Source organism: Oncorhynchus masou, chromosome 11 (assembly GCF_036934945.1).
Source record: "Oncorhynchus masou masou isolate Uvic2021 chromosome 11, UVic_Omas_1.1, whole genome shotgun sequence".
NCBI lineage: Eukaryota > Metazoa > Chordata > Actinopteri > Salmoniformes > Salmonidae > Oncorhynchus > Oncorhynchus masou.
The window spans coordinates 53,215,074-53,236,131 of record NC_088222.1 but is presented as its reverse complement, the minus strand read 5'-3'; the positions used below and the strand labels follow the sequence as shown (position 1 = coordinate 53,236,131).

The 21,058-nt window shown below is 40.9% G+C and overlaps 1 protein-coding gene across 1 annotated transcript in view; it reads left to right on the top strand.

Annotated features, from left to right (window-relative positions):
* LOC135548829 (follistatin-related protein 4-like) overlaps window positions 1-21,058 on the top strand; it is a 217,120-nt gene that overhangs the window by 134,561 nt on the left and 61,501 nt on the right. Inside the window, exon 5 of the mRNA XM_064978796.1 lies at window positions 19,820-20,010. Within this exon, the coding sequence (XP_064834868.1) occupies window positions 19,820-20,010 (191 nt within the window). The remainder of the gene's footprint in view (window positions 1-19,819; window positions 20,011-21,058) is intronic.

The following is a 21,058-nucleotide window of genomic DNA, read 5'->3' as shown; positions in this document are numbered from 1 at the left end:
TTGATGTGAGCCATGACCAGCCTTTCAAAGCATTTCATGGCTACAGATGTGAGTGTTACAGAGTGATAGTCATTTAAACATATTACCTTGTTGTTATTGGGCACAGGGACTATGGTGATCTGTTTGAAACATGTACAGTAAGTATTACAGACTAGGCCTGGGAGAGGTTGAAAATGTCAGTGAAGACACTTGCCAGCTGGTCAGCGCATACTCTGATTACGTGTCCTGATAATCCTTCTGGCACCGAGGCCTTGTGAATGTTAACCTTTTTCAAGGTCTTACTCAAATCGGCTAGTCGCAAGTCGTCCAGAACTGCTGGTGCTCTCGTGCATGGTTGTGGTGTTGCTTGCCTCGAAGCGAGCATAGAATACATTTACAGTGCCTTGCAAAATTATTCAGACCCCTTGGATTTCTTCACATTTTATTGTGTTACAAAGTGCGATTAAAATGGTCATTTATTTTGGATGAAAAATGTGAGAGTTAATAAATAAAATATAGTTGTTGCATAAGTATGCTGCGCCTTCGTTTAGGCCTAAATTAGTTCAGGTGTTCCTAATGCTTTGTACACTGAGCTGACAATTGTGGAAACCTGTCGTTCTGCCCCTGAACAAGGCAGCTAACCCACTGTTCCCCAGTAGGCCATCATTGTAAACAAGAATTTGTTCTTAACTGACTTGCCTAGTTAAATACAAGTAAAATAAAATGTAAAAAGGTCAATTAAAACATATTGTTTTTTATTAAAATCAATTATAGCACTAGCAAGTAGTCTTCCTTATCATCTTCACGCTCTCCCTCTCAAACTGAACACCAGTAGTCCTAGTCTGCACGCCCAGATATTGATTTTGTTTTTTGACAAATAAAACCAATATTTTCGGAAGAAGTCTTTGACTGGCCTCCTGAAGTGCCACCGTACACAGCTCAGCCATTGGTTAGGCAGCACAATGGGGTTTACATCAGCAAGAGCAGGGCAGGCCGGGGCTCATGATTGGGATAGGCTATCCATGGCAGTGTGTAATGTTTTACACACACCATCCCAGCAGAGCAAAAACTCAAGAAGGAGGTACATTTTCTTCGAAATACAACTTTGCCCTGTGCTTCTCCGAGCACGCTCGTCGTATAGCCTAGGCCTATAGCCTCTCGCATGGGCTGTGGATCATTTGATTGAGACCACACTAGGCACACTTGATATTGCACGCCCGGCAGAGAGTCAGGGATGAGGGGCAGCATCGGGCACACCGAGTTGAAATAAGCAACTAATTATCAAACTTTGAGACAATATGACATTTAATCGATTACAATTACAGGATCCTCACCTGGACTAATTGAAACATGTAATTAAAAAGCACGACTCTCCTCCATTTTCGCTGGGTACCAATCGCGTCATTTCAACTGCTCCCTTAAATCAAAGCTTTATTAGTCACTTAACTTGCCAATGTATCATAACCTATTCCACGAAACTGTGCAGGAAACATTCTGTGTAGGAACTTCTTTCCCTACTTGCTGATTAGGGCGGCAGGGTAGCCTAGTGGTTAGAGCGTTGGACTAGTAACCAGAAGGTTGCAAGTTCAAACCCCTGAGCTGACAAGGTACAAATCTGCAGTTAACCCACTGTTCCTAGGCCGTCATTGAAAATAAGAATTTGTTCTTAACTCACTTGCCTGGTTAAATAAAGGTAAAATTAAATAAGGGTCCCCAATTATTCAGTTACAATATACATTTTGTATCTTTCATTTTGTTGCGGTGCCACCGTGTCCTGCGAAGGAGTGTATAGCCTATTGTAGCTGACTGGCTTCAGATGGCATCTTCTAAGCATCATTTAAGGATGATCTGCTGTCTCCATTACCCTGGTCTGGGTATGTGTGGAGGGACAGTGTTTGCATCCCAAATTGCACTGTAGTCCCTTTTTATAGAGCACTACTTTTGTCCAGGACTCATAGGAATGTGGTCAAAAGCAGTGCTCTATAAAGGGAATAGAGTGCAATTCGGGATGCAACCTGGGTGTGTTCTGGGGAGGGACAGTGCTGTGAGCTCATTAAGGGCGCTGATGAATAGGATTCCACTTGAGTGGAGGTGCCCGAGGACAATATGGTAGAGATTGCATGAGGATCCCTCCAAAGAGCAAGACAGGCTCCAGGACAGAGCTGTGTAAAAGAGCAACGGCATTCCAGGTAGCAAAATATTGCCCTATGCAAACACAGTTCATCATAGCAGGGCCGCTGGCAGCAGCACAACCAGTGTGTACTATGGAAATGTTTGCCAAGCGATATTCTTGTTCTGCTATGGTAGCGGTATCAGGCAATTGTGAAAATGTGTAGTTAACCATTGCATGTGATACTACATAATCAGTTGAAATGATTTCTCATCAGCGTTAAATGGTCTTTACGCTCAACATTGCCCTACAATACCAGTCATAATTATTAGAACACGCCTGTCATTTCATTTAATGAGTAGCCTGATGAGTTTTGACTTTCAGTCATCATTTCAACATGGGGTTGGCCTACCATGGAGAAGGCTACAGCACACACACCAACAAAGGGATCTAAAGAGTGTCATCGTTGATTCATCAGCTCTCTCCCCCAGGAAGATACAGTCATTTACTCCATCACCAACTATATGTGAACTTCTGACATGGTTGTTTTGAGAGCAGCTGGTTGTTTTGGATGGCTTTGTCAGTATCCTTTCTGTGTGTAGCACTGTGGGTGTATTATTGAGCGCGTCCCAAATGCCACCCTCTTCCCTACATAGTGCACTACTTTTGACCAGGGATCCCTGTGGGCCGTGGTCAAAAGTTGTACACCGCATAGGGAATAGAGTGCCATTTAGGACGCAGGCCTACATATTAGGGTTCCTTGTAGTTCTCCTGCCGCCCGTCATCAGTCAGGCCAGCCATGTTTTCTCTCGTAGCCCAGGCAGCAGCGTCTGACGTGTGGTCAGCTTGTCAGTCACTCACTCACGCGCCTCTTGCTCAGCAGAGCATCTGTACAACATCAAAATCACCTGTGGTGTCAGACACGCTGCCGTCATCTGGTTCGTCCTGGATCAGGTGGTAGTGAGTGGAGAGTTTGGGTGCATACCAAATGGCAACCTAGTCCCTATATAATGCACTACTTTTGAGTAGAGCTCTAGTTAAAGTAGTGCCGCTGGGCTCTGGTCAAAACAGTGCACGATATAGGGAATAGGGTGCCATTTGTGATGCAACTTGTGTCTACGGTGGGTGTCCCTGGGACCCAGGTTGGTTGAGTGAGTGTCTTCTGGATGGAGTTGGGGAGCGATCTCACTGAGATGTGAGCTGCTGCTGTCTTTTTCATTTAGACTGACTACATGAGACTAATACATTAGATTAGGAGGAGAGAGTGTTCAACTTCACCCATCTCGGAAATGATTAAAAACCTCACCTTTATCACTATGATCCTCAAAATGGAAGGAAGGTATCCCAATTTCTGCAATAGCTGACAAGTAAGGGCCCAAATGTGCGTAAGTGTGTATGGAAATTAGCTTCAAAAGCACCGTTTAATGACACATTCTATTATTGTGTCTGGCTATGTATCTGATTCAAGATGTCGCGTTAGATCAATCTGCATATATTCAGCACACTTTTATGATAATTCCAGACACATCTGGGAACCTTCATGAACATCATTCATCAATCAATATGCCACATTTGAAATTTAGATGTGACATATAAGAACATGTGATGGCCATAGCATAGAGGAGCTATAGCTAGCTAGTAACATAAGGCTAGTTCACCCTATCAACACTGGCCCTCTTCCTGTGTCCCTCAATGTTTTCACTACAAGGCTATTAGTCAAAATGGCACGAGCCCCTGAAGTAAGAGGGGACAATTAAACAAAGATTGATTTCACACACGGCCAAAATAAAGTGGAATTGAAACCTGTTTACTTCAACAGTAAATTGAAGCGAGCAAGCATGACAACTGGCAGCATTTAAATTCTATTACCAGGTGCCGAGACATCTGGGTAATTCCCCCGGCAGGTTCGAACCGGGGCTTTGTGAGATGTGCATTATTTACAGGCCAGGTTAAGACTGCCATCCTACTTTACTCACTACACACATGGATGACGGGCAGGAGCAGGGGTGGGGGGCGAAGGAGGCGGAGGGGTGCTTTGAGAAACAATGGCAAAGTCAAAGTGTCTTTTGACTTATTAAATCATGAAGTGACTGAACCCTGGCATGTACCGAGTCACGGCCGAGAGCTGCAGCTGTTGGAGCAGAAGGGAATGAGCTTTGTCGTGGTACTGAAAGGAGAGCAGGGGAACAGGGGCGCCCAGATCACAGTGTCTACGTCCCAAATGGTACCCTATTCCTTATGTGGTACACTACTTTTGACCAGGGAATAGGGTGCCATTTGGGACACAGTCAAAGTTGCAGTATCCCTTCCTTCCCTCCTGGTCGACGCGCCAGGCAGGAGTCCATGATGTTTTCACTTCACGTCTCTGACTCTACTGCATGGTGGTGATATTAATGACTATTATTATTATGTTTATTAATAATAAGGTGATACTCTGCCACCGATGCCATAATAAGTCATTTCTTCCGTACTGCATAACATTGCAGCTATACATAATCTGTCCTAGCTGGTGTCTACCGTATTAACAAAACATATGTTTACGCTCGCCTCTTTATGTGAATTCATGTGAATGTGTGTGAACGGTGTGAATTCCTCATGGTAATGTCTTATTCTCTTCAAAATCCAAAACTAATCTGAAATGCTAGCTTTGAGTGTGCACACCTGTGTTCACCTGTGATACTGTATGAAGAAGAGCAGGTGTGCTAACCAAATTGCACCCTATTCCCGATTTAGTGCACTAATTTTGACCAAAGCCCCCATAGGGTTCTTGTCAAAAAGTAGTGCACTATACAGGGAATAGGGTGCCATTTGGGACACATACCCGTTGTCCCGAACTGACCTCCCTTACCTAGAAACACCTGTTCGTTGGCAGGGACAATATGAAGTGTCTTTGATCTGTGGCCAAAGTATGTCATATCTGATACGGTCATGCCATGCTACATCTTCAATTATCTTTACTGTTCTTTAATTTAAGCCCCTAATGTTGCACATCGCTTCACTTAGCAGATGAGAGTATCACCAATGGGACCTCACAGCAAAATTACACATCTGACATTACATTTCATGTAAAATATGGCTCTGGTACAGCCAATTACAATTTGACTGCATCAGCAAGATTTGTAGCAGTCTTAAGCAGTAATCTTTTCTCACTTAGTTGAACTTGACAACTTTTCTCCTTTTTCTCTCTCCTGCTCCTTTTTCTCTTCGGCCAGCATCTAAACAGGCAGAGATGTGCCTCAGGACAGCAAACTCTCATCATGCAAACAGTCTGGAGTTATAAACAGCAATCGTCTAGCAGTAATGAAGGTTATTTAGAAGGAGGTTATCTTGAAGGAGTTCCCACATTGGCTGCTTTTCCTTCCCTCTGCTGTCCAACTCATCCCGAACCAACTCAATAGGGTTATGGTTGGGTGATTGTGGAGGCCAGGTCATCTGATGCAGCACTCCATCACTCTCCTTCTTGGTCAAATAGCCCTTACACAGCCTGGAGGTGTGTTGGGTCATTTTCCTGAAAAAAACAAATGATAGTACCACTAAGCGCAAACCAGATGGGATGGCGTATCGCTGCAGAATGGTGTGGTAGCCATGCTGGTTAAGTGTGCCTTGAATTCTGAATAAATCATGACAGTGCAACCAGCAAAGCACCCCACACCATCACACCTCCTCCTCCATGCTTCACAGTGGGAACCACAGATGCGGAGATCATCCGTTCACCTAGTCTGCATCTCACAAAGATACTGTGGTTGGAACCAAAAATCTCAAATTTGGACTCATCAGACAAAGGACAGATTTCTACCGGTCTAATGTCCATTGCTCGTGTTTTTTGGCCCAAGCAAGTCTCTTCTTATTATTGGTATCCTCTAGTAGTGGTTTCTTTGCAGCAATTCAACCATGAAGGCCTGATTTACAAAGTCACCTCTGAAGAGTTGATGTTAAGCTGTGTCTGTTACTTGAACTCTATGAGGTGCAATCTGAGGTGCAGTTGTTTGCAGATATCTGAGGCTAATGAACTTATCCTCTGCAGCAAAGGCAACTCTGGGTCTTCCATTCCTGTGGCAGTCCTCATGAGAGCAAGTTTCATCATAGTGCTTCATGGTTTTTCCGACTGCACTTGAAGAAACTTTCAAAGTTCTTGACATTTTCTGGATGAATTGACCTTCATGTCTTAAACTAATGATGGTCTGTCATTTCTCTTTGCTTATTTGAGCTATTCTTGCCACAACATGGACTTTTACAAAATAGGGCTGTCTTCTGTATACCCCTACCTTGTCACAACACAACTGATTGTCTCAAATGCATTAAGAAGGAAAGAAATTCCACAAATGAACTTTTAACAAGGCACACCTGTTAATTGAAATTCATTCCAGGTGACTACCTCATGATGCTGGTTGAGAGAATGCCAAGAGTGTGCAAAGCTCTCATCAAGGCACAGGGTGGCATCTTTGAAGAATGTCAAATATAAAATATATTTAGATTTGTTTAACACTTTGTTGGTTACTACATGATTCCATATGTGTTATTTCATAGTTTTGATGTCTTCACTATTATTCTACAATGTAGAAAATAGTAAAAATAAAGAAAAACCCTTGAACGAGTAGGTGTGTCCAAACTTTTGACTAGTGCTGTACATATACATAAGGAATGAATGATGCATGTCATGCTAACAAAGATAAATGTGTTGGCTTGTCGTCAACAATAGAACACTATCTGATAACTCTTTCTCTAATGGTATCTTGAACACTCTTGAGAACATGAGTGCAGTCCACTGTTGGATTAATATAATCTATTAGAGTCTATCTACAAAGGAGACAGACTAGATTTAATCAGAGAATTGGGCTGGCAAGCTTAATACGATTATCTCTCCTTAATTAAAATATCATCAAGATGGCTGACATTAAATAGAAAGTCCTTACAGACATAAAACATTTGCATTTGGATGTACATTACAGGTTGGGTGTACATGTTGTTTCAGTATTTTACAGAAACCGATAAGGATTTCCAAATGGTAGCACATTTTTGTTCAACAACAAATTAATAAATGTGTTGAGTGTAATTTAATGTTTTTACCAAAGCAGCAAAGCGATTTATTCAACCTGACATAATTTTACAGCGTAAGGTTTTACAAAATGTCAACCTAGACTACTACACGGTTTCTTTTTTAATCAAAGTCCCTCTTGTGGCCAGGGACTCTGTGGATTATTTTGCTTGGCTTTAATTAATTATTAATCTGACAACTAGTAATTTGTACCACCTCCCTGTACCCCAGAGAGTCTGAGTGATATTGTAGCCTTAATCCTATGTTTGGGCTGGTAATTGGTTTTGTTTTTTAAACGTGTTCGTTTCCCTAATGATTCATTATTTTAGAATATCTGGCTCAAGAGAGACAACATGGCTCAAGTGCTGGAAGGGGATAAGGTTTCTTGCTCAGAATGGTGACAAGTTGGTCAAACAAAGACAGGACACAGTAGTATGGGTTTATGATGAGGATGCTAATGGTTTTTAATGAGAATTCTCATAAGCTTTCTTAGAGTTCTATGTCCCATTTAACCCGTCACAAACACATTTTGAAAAGACTCAAAACATCAAAATAGTTTATTGTGGGTAGCTTTGACAGATCTTTGTTCAAACCCATGCATATTTAAGTATTTTTTTACATTTAAATATGTACTTTCTGTGTATTTGAGTATTTCCACATAATGTGGCCAAATCAGCTACTTCTTTTTGAATTTTAACTATTTTCAAATACTTATTTACAAATACAGTATTTCAAATACCCCTAGGACCAAACAGACCTGGGAGTATTTAATATTTATGGAGTATTTACATATTTGTATTTGAAAATACACGCCAATACTTTCCTAGTGTATTTTGAAATACATTCCAATATTCAACCACTGGTATTTTTAAAGAAAAATATCCAAAAACATAATTAAAAATGTTTGTGAAAATAATTGACATCTCCTAAAGTATTTGAATGCAGGTCTGAGCCTTTTAACCGTCTCTTAAGGACAGGAATCGGCCAACGCATTTCAGCATTGAAGGGAACATTGAATAGAAGGCCTATTCTTGTTTTTCTGCTGAGTATGATGCCTTTCCACACTGCAACAATCTCTAATAATATCAGACTGCATTCTGCTCTGCTGTTTCCCCAAGGAGTGTGTCTGTTTGTTTTCATTACAGACACAGTCTTTAATCTAGATATATTACGGGCGCAGAGGACCTACACACTTTTGTCAGGTTTTTTAATTAGGGTATCTGTCGTTGGACTCCTCTTGCTCCATGTTCTCAAATTAGTCACTTGGATGATCAGGGGGGCTGTGGGATGGAGAGGCTGTAGCTCCGGGGGCAACAGTGCTTCTGCTGCCATTGTGTGTTGCATATTATCATCCTGACCCACATTCCTCCCTGTCTGAGTCTCCTGTTCATTTAGCCTGCGTTGTCAAGCCCGGGCCTAATGACGAAGCCCCTGAAAAGGTGGGGGAAAGGGAAAAAAAAATAAGAGAATGAATCGTGTTACTTCCATTTAGAAGTCAATTCCATGGACCTCTGAGATTACCCCCTCTTAAATGTGTTGGTGTGAGTGACAGGCTTGTGGGATAGAGGCTCGACTGGTGATCTTGAGGGGACAGGGAGCCAATGGGTATTTTAATAGCTTCAGACCCCTGCTTTGAAACATGCCATTCTATCTGACAACCTCATGCTAAAAGAGTGACTCTCACAGTTATGAGATTATAATGTTGGAAACCCATCCAGCAGCGGGAATCCATATTCTGGTATAGATTCACCACATGGGGGTGAAAGAGAATTTCACATAGCCACTAAAAAGTCACAGAGTTTTAGAGGCAATTCTCTGAAGGGACTGTGGTTGAAGTGGTGCATGCTTAAACTGGCCAGGCCAATGATACATTTGCCTGTTCAACATTCACACAGTTCTATATATAGATGAGGTGGTGTGGTCTGAATCACTCACTGTGTTCAACCAGGTCAGCTCATTATTAATAGTCAATGAGACATCGGCAAAAATGTGTTTCTTGCATTTCCTCAAAGATTTCTTCTCCATTGCAGACATTTCTGACCCAGATAGTATAACGAACCTGCAGCCAGGTAGGGGCCAGGCAGGGTAAACCATGCAGTATTTCTTTGTTGTTTTGTTAATTTATCCCTTCATTAGTTCTGTTCCCTGGTTAATGACTTTCCCTCACACTATTTCTACCTGCTGGCAGAGAGAGGGAGGAGGTTGAGGAGCTTCGAGTGTAAACCACTAATGACTCGACATCAATCCACAGCGTACCAATGCAACGCACCTCCAGGCAACCAATAGGAGTTGGGGGTGGTGGTGGTATCTTTCCTCGTCAAATAAATAGAGACAATCTATGACAAGGAAAATATTGCTTATTAATGTAGTGCCAGAAGGAGATGTGATTGCAAATGTTTTCTAAATTCTGGCATTTTTGTTTCAGTTAAAACAAGGATTCTTGCATATCAGCCAGCAGTGTCAATGCAGTAACCTGTGTAGGCCTACTGTGCTTGAGGAAAGATTGCACCTCCTCCCCAGCGGTGTTTGTGCAGTCAACTTATATTACCTGTCATACGAACAGCTTATTCTAAAATTGCCCCTGAAGGTTGCATCAGAGAGTAATGGTTTCATGGGTCAATAGCAGTCCATGGCATTAGTGAGAGTTGGTGCTCACTGGCAGATGTTTTAGTCTAATGGGAGCTCTGGTGGTCACTGAAAACTCGCATAGCACTTGGCCCTGTGTCTAAGTTTGGTAAGTACTGTATGGTTAAATCAGAAAGTGAAGAGTAGACATATTATCACACAATTTAACTGGGTTGATATGTTTTTGATAAAACAAAGTTGGCATGCTTTTTCATTATCTTTTCCAACATTGACTTTGTTGTTAAAAATAGATATGCCATCATTGGGTATTTCAGTATCCTTCATTCACTGAAGTAGATAACTGAGAACAAATTGTATTTGTGAACTACTGACATGGTAGGTTAAGAAGTATGAAAAGTATAATGAGAATTATACAAAGTATTTTTTGTTAAAGTCGCTACCAAACATTACAGTTATTCTGTAGCAAACGTTATCACACTGTAATTGTTAATCTGTAAATTGGAACAACAATGATTGCATGGATCTGCAAGAGGAGAGGAACAGGTACAGCTTTTCATAAGCACAAATTGAAATGAGCTTCCAATAATTGCTTAATGTGGTAAAAGTGAACATGATTGTGTAGATTTGGGGATTGAAACATGGAAATCAAACAGCAAACTACTTTGCCTACTTTGGAAAAAAGAATCAAAGAAACAAACCTAGAGCTGAAACATAATATAGTTATAAACAACTGGCTTGAACTATACTGCAGATCAAGCATTGATCTTGGCCCTTACATAATTTAATTGAATGAAGCTCAAATGAGTTTTAAACAAAGCATTTCTATCTATACAAAGTTATTCACAAAAGTAAAACAAATGGATGCTATGACAATTGCCTATCACCTAATCCCCATACCCTCCTTTCCCGAAAATATATGGAAATGTGATTATTCTCTTTTCAAGTGTTAAAGCAAGTTATCTAAGCATCTGTAAAAAAGTTTTCCAGATTTGTTTTCACACCTTAAAAAAGAGCCCTGTCTTAAATCAATGTCATATAACTGAAGTATATTAATGATTTTGCATTTCAGTGTCATCATTGCACATTCCGGGCAGGTGGATATGCATGGGGGTAGTTACTTAGCTGTTGAAGCTGCCACAATTACATGAGAAAAATGTCCTCTCAGTGCAGCAGCGAGGGAGAAGGAAGATGAAAACTCCTCTTTAAGGGAAACAGTCAAAGATAAAAATTTAGTTGAAAGACAAAACTCGGAGATGAAAGGGAGACATAGCGTCTCCATTTCTCTTTCTGACTATGGAAGTGGTGAGAGAATGAAAGGGCTGTTCCCTTATGTTTTCTTTGCCATCTCACTTTCTTTTCTTCCTGCATTGCTATCCCACTGTATTGTAAGTGAACATAATGCTTTTCCAGAGTCAGGTACCTGCTCGTGCTGTAGCAAAGAGAGAGGAACCCATTGTCCTCGTTATCTTACTTCCTGGACAAGAGCTGAAGATTAGTTTTGTATCATCCAAGTACTGTAAATGTCTCTTATTCAATGGATCCTCTTGAGCTGACTGTCCCCGAAATCGGGCCCTACAATTGCTTAAATAAATATGTGTATGTTTAGATTGGAGATTTTATTGATTTCTCGCCATTTTAGTCAGAAGATAGCCATCCAGACCTGTCAACGTCCTAAACGTGTATTTGCCTTCTACTAGGGGGGGGGGTCCTTTGTAAAAACATGTATCTTTACGGCACAGACATGGCGAAGCAATCACTGAATTTGTCTCGAGCAGGCTGATCTAAATAGATCATTTTCAATAGCTCGACGATAAAGAATGCGATCTACACACTTCCTTAAACCTAAAAATAAGTAAAGGAGTAATTTTGTGTGGGAGTCAAACATTTGTTTTGGTTGGAAGCAAACATATTGCATATGCTCAGAACAACAAAATAGGGCCCTTTACATAGACCTTCTCTGCCTGTCTATAGGAGGGAACGTCACTGTTTAAATGTCATGATGGGGGGGGGGGGGCTAAATATTGTAGAATAGCTGTCAGCTCAACTGGTTATTGACGTTCTCGCTCTCCCTGCTATACACTGAGCAAGTCTAAGCAATCAGGCACAAGTTGATGAGCACCTCTGCAGTTAATTCTGTATCTTTCATCTTGTTGCTAGGTTTCCATATTAATTTCAAACATATGATTTACACTCATTGATTGTTTACATACAGCTTACAGTAGCTACAGTGCACACAGTACAGTTTCTGTACCTTTCCCCAAGTCATTTTAGCATCTCCCTTTCAAGCCTCTGAAGGTCACCAGTGTGACGGAGCTGTTTGTGCTCGGTCTCAGTGTGGACGGGTCTCGCTGAGGCTGCGGTCCTAAGCAGCTAGCCAGGCATTTTAAACCCTCTTTCCCCCTGAGACGGCAGTCTGCAGCCCCAGCTCAGCTAACAGACAGGACAAGCCAGGAGATTACTGTAGTTTACACTGAAGGTATGGTGGGGGGAAAAAAAGTATGCTAAAAATCTAATATACGCCCTACACTTGTACCCCTAATCTAAAAGCGGAGTGATGACAGGGGCAAGTGCAACTCTTTTTAAGGACTGTCAGGTGGGGGTTTATTTCTGGGTTTGATTGTGTTGGTGATTTAACTGGTTGAGAAGCATATTGGTAAAGTGTAAGGTCGTGTAGGGGGTCATGGAAGGAGTAATGACTGTGGAAGTTACCGGACTGTACATTACACCTGCAGTGCGTCATAAACACTCACAAAGGGGGGCGCGATGGACCATGATTGAACTTGACTGTAAAGTAGAAAAGGGTGTTTAATAGTTTGTGATGACTGTACTTTTCTGCTCTGTGAGAAAGTAGTAATGTAATGTGTATATCGAGATGGCTACTTTCCTGTTCTGAGTTCTACAACAAGTTCAAGAATTGAATCTCATTACAGTAGAAGGTTTGTTTAGGTTGGAATCAGTGCAGTTATGACGCTAGTGAAGCGATCCTTTTTTAATTGCTCCTCTACCTCTGTAACTGCAGACACAATCTAATGCCCATATTCTTCATTTTTCACAAGATGTTTTCTTCTCCTTCCTCTCATGTGGACCGTCCTGCATAACAGAGTACATTTGATTACTTTTGAATGCTATTAACTTACGTCTGTAAGGTGTTTGTTTGCACATTCCATTTTAGATTAGCCCAATTCAGGATTACCAAGTGTTTTTTATTTATTTTATTTTTTTTTAATGCTAAGGATTGCCAAGTGTTGGTGTTCAGCCCTTTGGAAATTGAGACATATTCCTGTCTTATATCACTAAAGCCTTGTTTTGTACTTTGAATTTGAACTGCGCAATTACTTGGATAACTTTGATCCAGACTCCACAAAATTTTATACTTGGGATTTTAAACTGGGAGAATGTAGAGACGGAGAGGGAGTTGCAGCTAGCATATGTGACTGACTGGCTCTATTCGGTCCTATGTAGCAAAAATTGAAATTGTGTTTTTTACATTGCACAAAAGTAAAGACTCAGCTAGAAAATGGTATATCATATATTATAGTTGAGGAACAATGGGAAAGTTTCAAAGTTGATAAACTTACCCCACTTTTGAGAAAATGGCCCTTGAATGTTTTGGTACACCTTCTGGAGAGCTCTTCTTTTTCGACACCTATTCAGCGTTGTTCACACCATCTTAAGTCTTAGACCCACCCATCTCTTTAAGGATTCACATGTGAGGTCATGTGCTAAACAATGAGTACAGTAGTGTACCAAACAACCAAAGATTGCAATACTAAAAGCTACTTCGATCGACATATCTGTACGCAATTGTCACAGGGACATCATGAACATTATATTGTCATCCGACATCAAACTTGTCATTGTCGTTATGAAAAATATAAACACAAAAGCGACAGGCTGCATGACATCAGCAGCCTGTTGGTCCAAAATAGCACAACTAGTGTATTTTAAGACCAGTAAACCCATAATTTAAAAACGAAGTACATGTCAATCTAGCAAACCAGGCAACTAAAAGCAACTTTCTAAACAATGTTTTGGTTTGTTTCCAACTTGCTAGCTAGCCAGTTCAAGTAATGATGATATCATATAGCTGACAATGTCTAAAATGTATATCTAGTTTTAAAAATTAATTAACAATTAAACTCACAACAATATCATTATTTACAAATTAATGGCAAGCTAATTATAGAAAATAGCTTGCGGTTGTGAGTGTGACAAAATAAAAAAGAGCATTCTACCAGACAATTTTAGAACTTGGACACTGTCTCATTGACCTAATGTTATATCCTAATTTGACTTTGGTGCATGTCATGTTGTTCCTCACATTACCATCTCTGGTAAACACACACTATATCAAATAAAATCTAAGTTTATTTCTCACATGCACAGGATACAGAAGGTGTAAATGGTACAGTGAAATAGTTGCTTTCACAGAAATAGCTAGCTAAACAATGAACCATAATCCCAACTCATAATGTTACTACCCTGCATGAGATCCCAATGTTAGTTGGTTTGCTATAGGTTGCAAACCAACTAGGTTCAATGTTAGCTAGCTAACATTATGCTATAACTAGCAATACAAATTGCTCTGAGATACAAATAATATTACTACACAGATCATACACATAATGTGAGCTAGTGAGCCAGCCAACCAGCTAACGTTAGCTAGCCATCTTCAGTACGCTTTAACTTGCAATGAAAATGACTTTTGACAAAATGATAAATGTATAATATCTGAAAATGTAGCTAGCTAGACTCTATTACCCGTATACATGGATAAATGCTTTTCCCTCCCTGTCACGGATGCTATGATTGCCCTTAGTTTTAAGATGTAATCCAGAGACAGGTGTTTTATACAACGGACCTTCTGTGTTCTCTTTTGGACTCCCTCCGCTTATGCAATCAAACACTTCAACAGTCTCTATCTCTTAGTTATTGTACTCTGCTTCCACCGGGCATTCCACTGAATTCAAAATTCAGTCTTCCAAAAAATGAGAGCATAAGCAACACTTTTGCAGTTCTTCGTGATATCTAAAAAAAACTGTGTTAGAAAGGAGTACCTACACATACTCAGCTGTTTATGTTATAGACAGAAGTGTGCTTCATGGCAGACCAATCCAAACTCATCTCTCGGCATGTCCAGTTCTTCCATTATCTCAGCCAATCGGGACGGTTCCTGTCTTTTTCCGTGGCTGAACCAACTGGGCTCGCAATTTAACCATTTTATTTATATTTACAGATGGCATACACATTTGTTATTAAGACACATGAAAGTTCACATGTTCCAGAAGACATTTAGATTTTAAAATGTTTACGTTCAAATGCCTCTCCTGTGAAGTAGTGATGTGTGACATATGCCTAGTTTCCTGAAACGAGTCACATATAGTACTGATGCACGGTTTGAGCACTTTAGGTTTCCACAGCAGTCAGTCCTCTATAGTATTTCTCCTTCACTGCTCTGCCAATAACTCTCATGTTGCAATGAGTTCTCATTTAGCCTGTCCCAAGGTGCAGTGAGTCAGATAAGGTTTGCCAAGCACACACACATCCTGACGGCAGAACATATGGGGGAAGACTGGATGTCTTCACTCAGCTAATCTAATGGCATCATTTGGAAATGTAAGACATGACTAAAATGTTGGGAAAGCTATTGAGATTTACTTGAGATTACTCAATGGCTGTCAAACTACTGTCCTCTGAATCAATGGCATTGATCTGAAAATATTATAATATGATATAACCCAGCTAGCACATTTGGTTCCTTGGAAGTTGTGGGAACCTAGGTTTTTAGTTTCACATTGGTTGTGGATACGAAGCCATACGATTCCTGACCGGTAAAACAGATTTAATTTTTTAAAGTTCTGAGAACAGAAGTGAACATTTAGAGAGCGTTTTGTTCTTTCTCATAACCGAATGTATATGTTTTTAAATAGCATTCTTAGAACATTCTCTGAACGTTCTGAAAATGTTCTTGTTTTTTTAATGGACATTTTCTTCACGTTCTGAGAACAAATGTGTGTTTTTAAATACAATTCTTAGAATATTCTCTGAACGTTATTAATGTTTTCTTGTGTTTTTATATGGAAGTTTTCTTAACGTTCTCTGAACAATTTGAGAACATGACTTTAAATAGAATCATGAGAGAACCTGTAGGAAACGTTATGCTGAAGTACTGAAATTCCCAGAATTTCTTTTTGTTTCTTTACATTCTCTGAACTATTTAAGAATATTTCCAATGTCAAACCAGAACAAATTCCTAGAACATTACCAAAATTGAAATTAAATGTAACCGTGTTTGAACTTTCTGTTAAAGCAGGGCTGCCCAACCCTCTTCCTGGAGCTCTACCGTCCTGTGAGTTTTCAATCCCATCCTAATTTTACACATCTATTCTACTTATAGCTGCCCAACAAGACCTTAACTAGCTGAATCAGATATGCTAAATTAGGGTTGGGCTGAACACCTACAGGACAGTAGATCTCCAGCAATAGGGTTGGGCAGCCCTGTGTTAAAGTAATGAATATTATTTTTCAATGTGCTGAGAATGTTCCAAATCCAAGCAACTATCCTACACCATTTCCAGAAAGTTGTGGAAAGGTTGTATGCAAAATAACCATAGGACAAGCACGCTCTCACCAAGCTTTAAGAAACATATGGTTCTCAGAATGTTATGTGCTCGCTGGGAATACACTTTCCTGAGCTCTGTCAAAAACTCAAACTGTCCCAATTGAGAGTTTCTGGGCAACTTGCTACGCAACATGGCATTGCTATTGGGAGATTATAGATTTTTCAGAGAATGGATAAATTAAACAAATGCCAATAGAAGTAAACATATATAATTAAGTATTGCTATTCTGCAAATAGCAATACTTAAGGCATGACACCATGGCACCACCGCTTAAACAATGTGAACATTGGGATCTCAAAACGTGTTTGGAACATTGATTGCTTCTCTTATGTAGCTTGCCTTTCCTTTTGGCTTTGCTCTTCTGATAAACACCCATTGTCTTTGTCTCTCAGAACAATTTTCACAAAACAAATGTTATAGTGTTCCCTTACGACAAACATTCCAGTTTCACTACGGTCAAATTCTTGCAGCTTTGTAACAGCATAGATTTACGATTTGCTGAGTTGGGCTGAAAAGAGAGATGAGATTTTGAAATGGCCTCTCTGTTGTTGATTGCCTTTTGTCTGCGTACACTTTATTTACCCAGCCAGATTGAGAACAGAAGTAGAGTTCTCTCATGCAGTATGTGGCTCCCGTTATTTGCTGCATCGCAGGCTACTTTAGTTAACTCTGGGCCATAGTTATAGGCTGTCACTGTGAAGACTTATGTCTAAATTAAACAGGCAAGTATTTAATGTGCTCATGTCTCAATGAGGGTAATGTCCATGCAACAGATAACCCTCAAAGGACCCCTGGTCCATGCTTTGATTCACAGTTACTTTCGACCTGATGTCCCTCACGTATGAGGAAAGGATCTATCATCTCCATAATTACCTAAGAGGCAAGTCAATCTTTTTCCATTAGCAGGACACAGATGGCATGGCTTAAATAACCCAATCATCTCAGCCCATGGAGGTCAAGGCATCATAAATCAAACAGGAGCACTGCTCACACCCTTGAGGGATTGTAGTAAGGTTTCAACACTTGATGTATTAGATCAAGCTTTTACTCTCTTGGATCTGATGCTCATGAGAGGCTTTCAGATACCGACTCTTTCAATTAAATTGGATTATTTTTAGTCGTTTTTTTAATAGTTAGTCCATTCTTTAGTTTGGGTTATGTCTTTGTACAATTATTGTGTTTTATCTGACTTACCTAGTTAAATAAAGGTTGGAGAAAAAATATAAAAAATTCACTGGTTCCCTAAAATATATCTGTATGTAGTTAAGTTATGTTGATATTACTAAAGGTGTCCCGCAAGGGTAAAATTGTTACTTAATGCCGGAAATACTAAATGTATGCCATTTTGTCATTCTCATAGAAGTATTTCAGATGGCTTACACCTTTATGCATTGGATGATTCTTTAATCAGGTAGGTTCCCGCCTATATTTTTATGGGCTTTTGGTTCAACAATAATTTGCTGTTTAAAAAACATAAGCTCGAGATTTAAAGTAGGCTTCTTTTATAGAAATAGATCATGCCTCTCCCTAAACAGCAGAAAGCAGATTGTACAGTCAACTTTCCTGCCAGGTCTTGACTATGTTGACACCATTTATCTGAATGCAGCAGCCCCGACTCTTAAACCTTTGGATGCCGTCTACCATAGCGCTCTTCGCTTGATCACAGGTGACAGTTTTAATACGCATCACTGCATCCTGTATCAAAAGGTTGGCTGCTAGATCATTCATTACTCCCTTTTGAAAGTGAGCACCACTTTCAAAACTACAAAAGCTCTGGAGTGCATCTTTAAGCAGCTAACATTTCAAACAGGAAGTACCGTGAATTTCAGCCGCTCAGCTGCTGTCTTCTGCAGAATAATAAGGACTTGCTGGTGGTAAGACATCATTGAGGGAAAATAAGGACATTCATTTCAACAAGTGGCACACTCCAGTCCCCCCAGAAGGAATAACATTGCCTCGGACTGATGCGGATGGTGGGGTGTGTCTGTGAAAGGTCATAAGATCTTTACCCCGAAAAAAGCGAGGATCTTGGATTAATAGCGTGTCATAAGAACTTAACCCATATCACCGTCGACCTTTCTCCTCACAAAGTCGCCTTGATAGATGTACTTCATTACCCGATTTGAAAAGTCGAAAATTGAATCCCTCCCTTCTTCGTGGCAGGTTGATCAATGATTGATCAGCCACTGAATGTAGTCAGAGAGAAAGGGCTGGAGCATTGAAATGACCCCTTGTCATGCTAATGGATAGCACCAGAGCAGTGCCAGCGGCAGGTCTTTGCAACGACACAGTTTCGCGCATACAGACAATGCAGCGGGTAGGCAAAATAGAGCTGGTAAAAGTGTTTTAAAGTTTGGTTTGTTTGATTCGGTCGTGTGTTGCAAAGAGAGGTGCTAACAATTCAAGTAGCATGTCAGTTAACCCTCCTGTCACTGAAGAGAAAGGAACCCAATTTAGTCATCAGGCAGCCCGCATGCTTCACCAAAAAGCAACGAAACGTGATGTAATGTAGGAGACATTTCTCCCTTGTAGAGGCTTAACAGAACTCTCGTTGAGTTTAGGAGTGACATGAGGGTGAACGGATAGGACATTGAGGCATCAGTGCTACAGTGGGGTGGGGGAACCAGGGGGGATGCAGGTTGGACGCTTTGGATGCCTGCATTTTGTACAACGTTGTCTTTCTGTGTTATTTATTAGCTGTAATTGATGTTGATGTCTATTCTGAATTAGGCATTGCAATCAGGCCCCGGTCCTCGCAGGAGGGGGTATGGCTCTTCGCAGCGATCGGGAGACATTTTCTAATGACTTATTCATATCAATGAGCTTTTAATATTTGGTGCGCTCATCACTTGGCGGAGATACACAGGCACCCCTCCCACCTCCTGTCAACTCTCACAGGCAGCTGGTGGAAGGAAGGGGGAGGAAGGGGGGAGTGGAGCAATGCTCTCCATTCACATCAAGTCCTAAAGATGCCCACAGCGGGTGGCCTGTGTTTGCACTATTTTATTTCAAGTAAGGAATAAACACACTCTCAGCTGCACTTGATTAATCATGGCTCCTCCATTCCTCTGCACATATTTACCAGCGGGCTGGGAGACAGAGTGCTGAGCAGTCAGGCAGGATGTGATGCTGTGTTTGAAACATGGGGTGTTAATCCCTCAGCAAGGGAAAGAGGACAAAACTGTCTAAAGCATCTCAATGAGGTTGTTTACCTTTTTGTTTTCATGTGGATTGGAGGATTATACATAATTAATTGGACCCCCTGAGCGAAAACACATTATGCAAGCACACACATACGCACACTGCCACACGCACTCAAGCAAGCAAGAACCCACGCACGCACGCACACACGCAAACAAAAACACACACATTTAATACACTCGCTCTTACACACTTAACCATCCTCCAAAATCATTTAGTCCTGCAGCGGTAAGGTCATTATAACCTAATTGAGGTTAATTTAAAGTCTGTATTGTGTTGTTATAGGAGACACGTGCACCATGGCAGATTACAACAAGCTGAAGAGTATGCTGCTGGATATGCAGCCTAAAGGCCTGAATGGCGGGGACAGGAACATTAAGAGAGACATGGACCAGAAGAGAGCCCTGGTGGACACCATGTTTAAGTACCTGGACATGGACGGGGATGGCCGACTGTGCAGCGACGAGCTGGAACAGGTGGGTACTTCTCTGGGGCGGGAATTGGATTAAGGTGGGCATCAGAGCCACACTAACTGGTGTTAATTGGATGCATCTCCATCCATGGGTGATCTACTTCTACTAGCCCTATGCCAGAAGGGGCTCGGGTTTGGGGTTTAGGGCTCAGTGGAGGTCAGTGCCGTTTAAGATGAGGGGGGGCCAACAAAAAAAATTGTTCATGAGCCATGGCCTTATTTCTATTGCAGCGTTTTGGATGACTCTTTCATATTCCATTCAGGTTGCTACATCATAATTACTGTGTAAGTCTATGGAAGGGGTGAGAACCATGAGCCTCCTCGGTTTTGTATTGAAGTCAATGCACCCAGAGGAGGGCGGAAGCTAGTTGTCCTCCAGCTACACCATGGTGCTTCCCTATAGAGTGCTGTTGAGGCTACTGTAGACCTTCTTAGCAATATAGTGTGTTTTAATCGTTTATTTGGTGACGTGATTATATTTAGGAAAACTTTTTAAATGTTTTACAATTAAAATGTTTATGAAATTTACTGAGGAGGATGGTCCTCCCCTTCTTCCTCTGAGGAGCCTCCACTGGCAGGGCTTGAGCATAGTCTGAAGGTAGAGAGGCACAGTTGTCATGTTGCTCCGTAGGCAAGCACCACGGTGTTGTTGTGGATGCAAGCTCCAAATGGAAGCCAGGGGAGTGTGCGGAGGAGTGTGGTGACATGCGAGAACTTGGGAATGTGTTGTTTCTGCATTAAAGCACTGTTTAGGATTGTGATCTTAGATACTTCCAATTATTTAGTTGCAGTGATGTGACAAATAGCTGTCGTGTTTTATTAGCTTACAGAACAGGTTCCTAAATGACATAACTCTTTGTCTCATGAAAATAAAATAAAATACTTTGCCTACATCCAAATGTCACCCTATTCGCTATACACTACTTTTAAATCTATATATGGAATAGGGTGTCATTTGGGACGGACAATTTGCACCTTTCTACTTTGAGGAGACAGGACCGATGTGAAATACATTATGAACTATTTCTCACATCTCAGCAGTTTAGAAGATT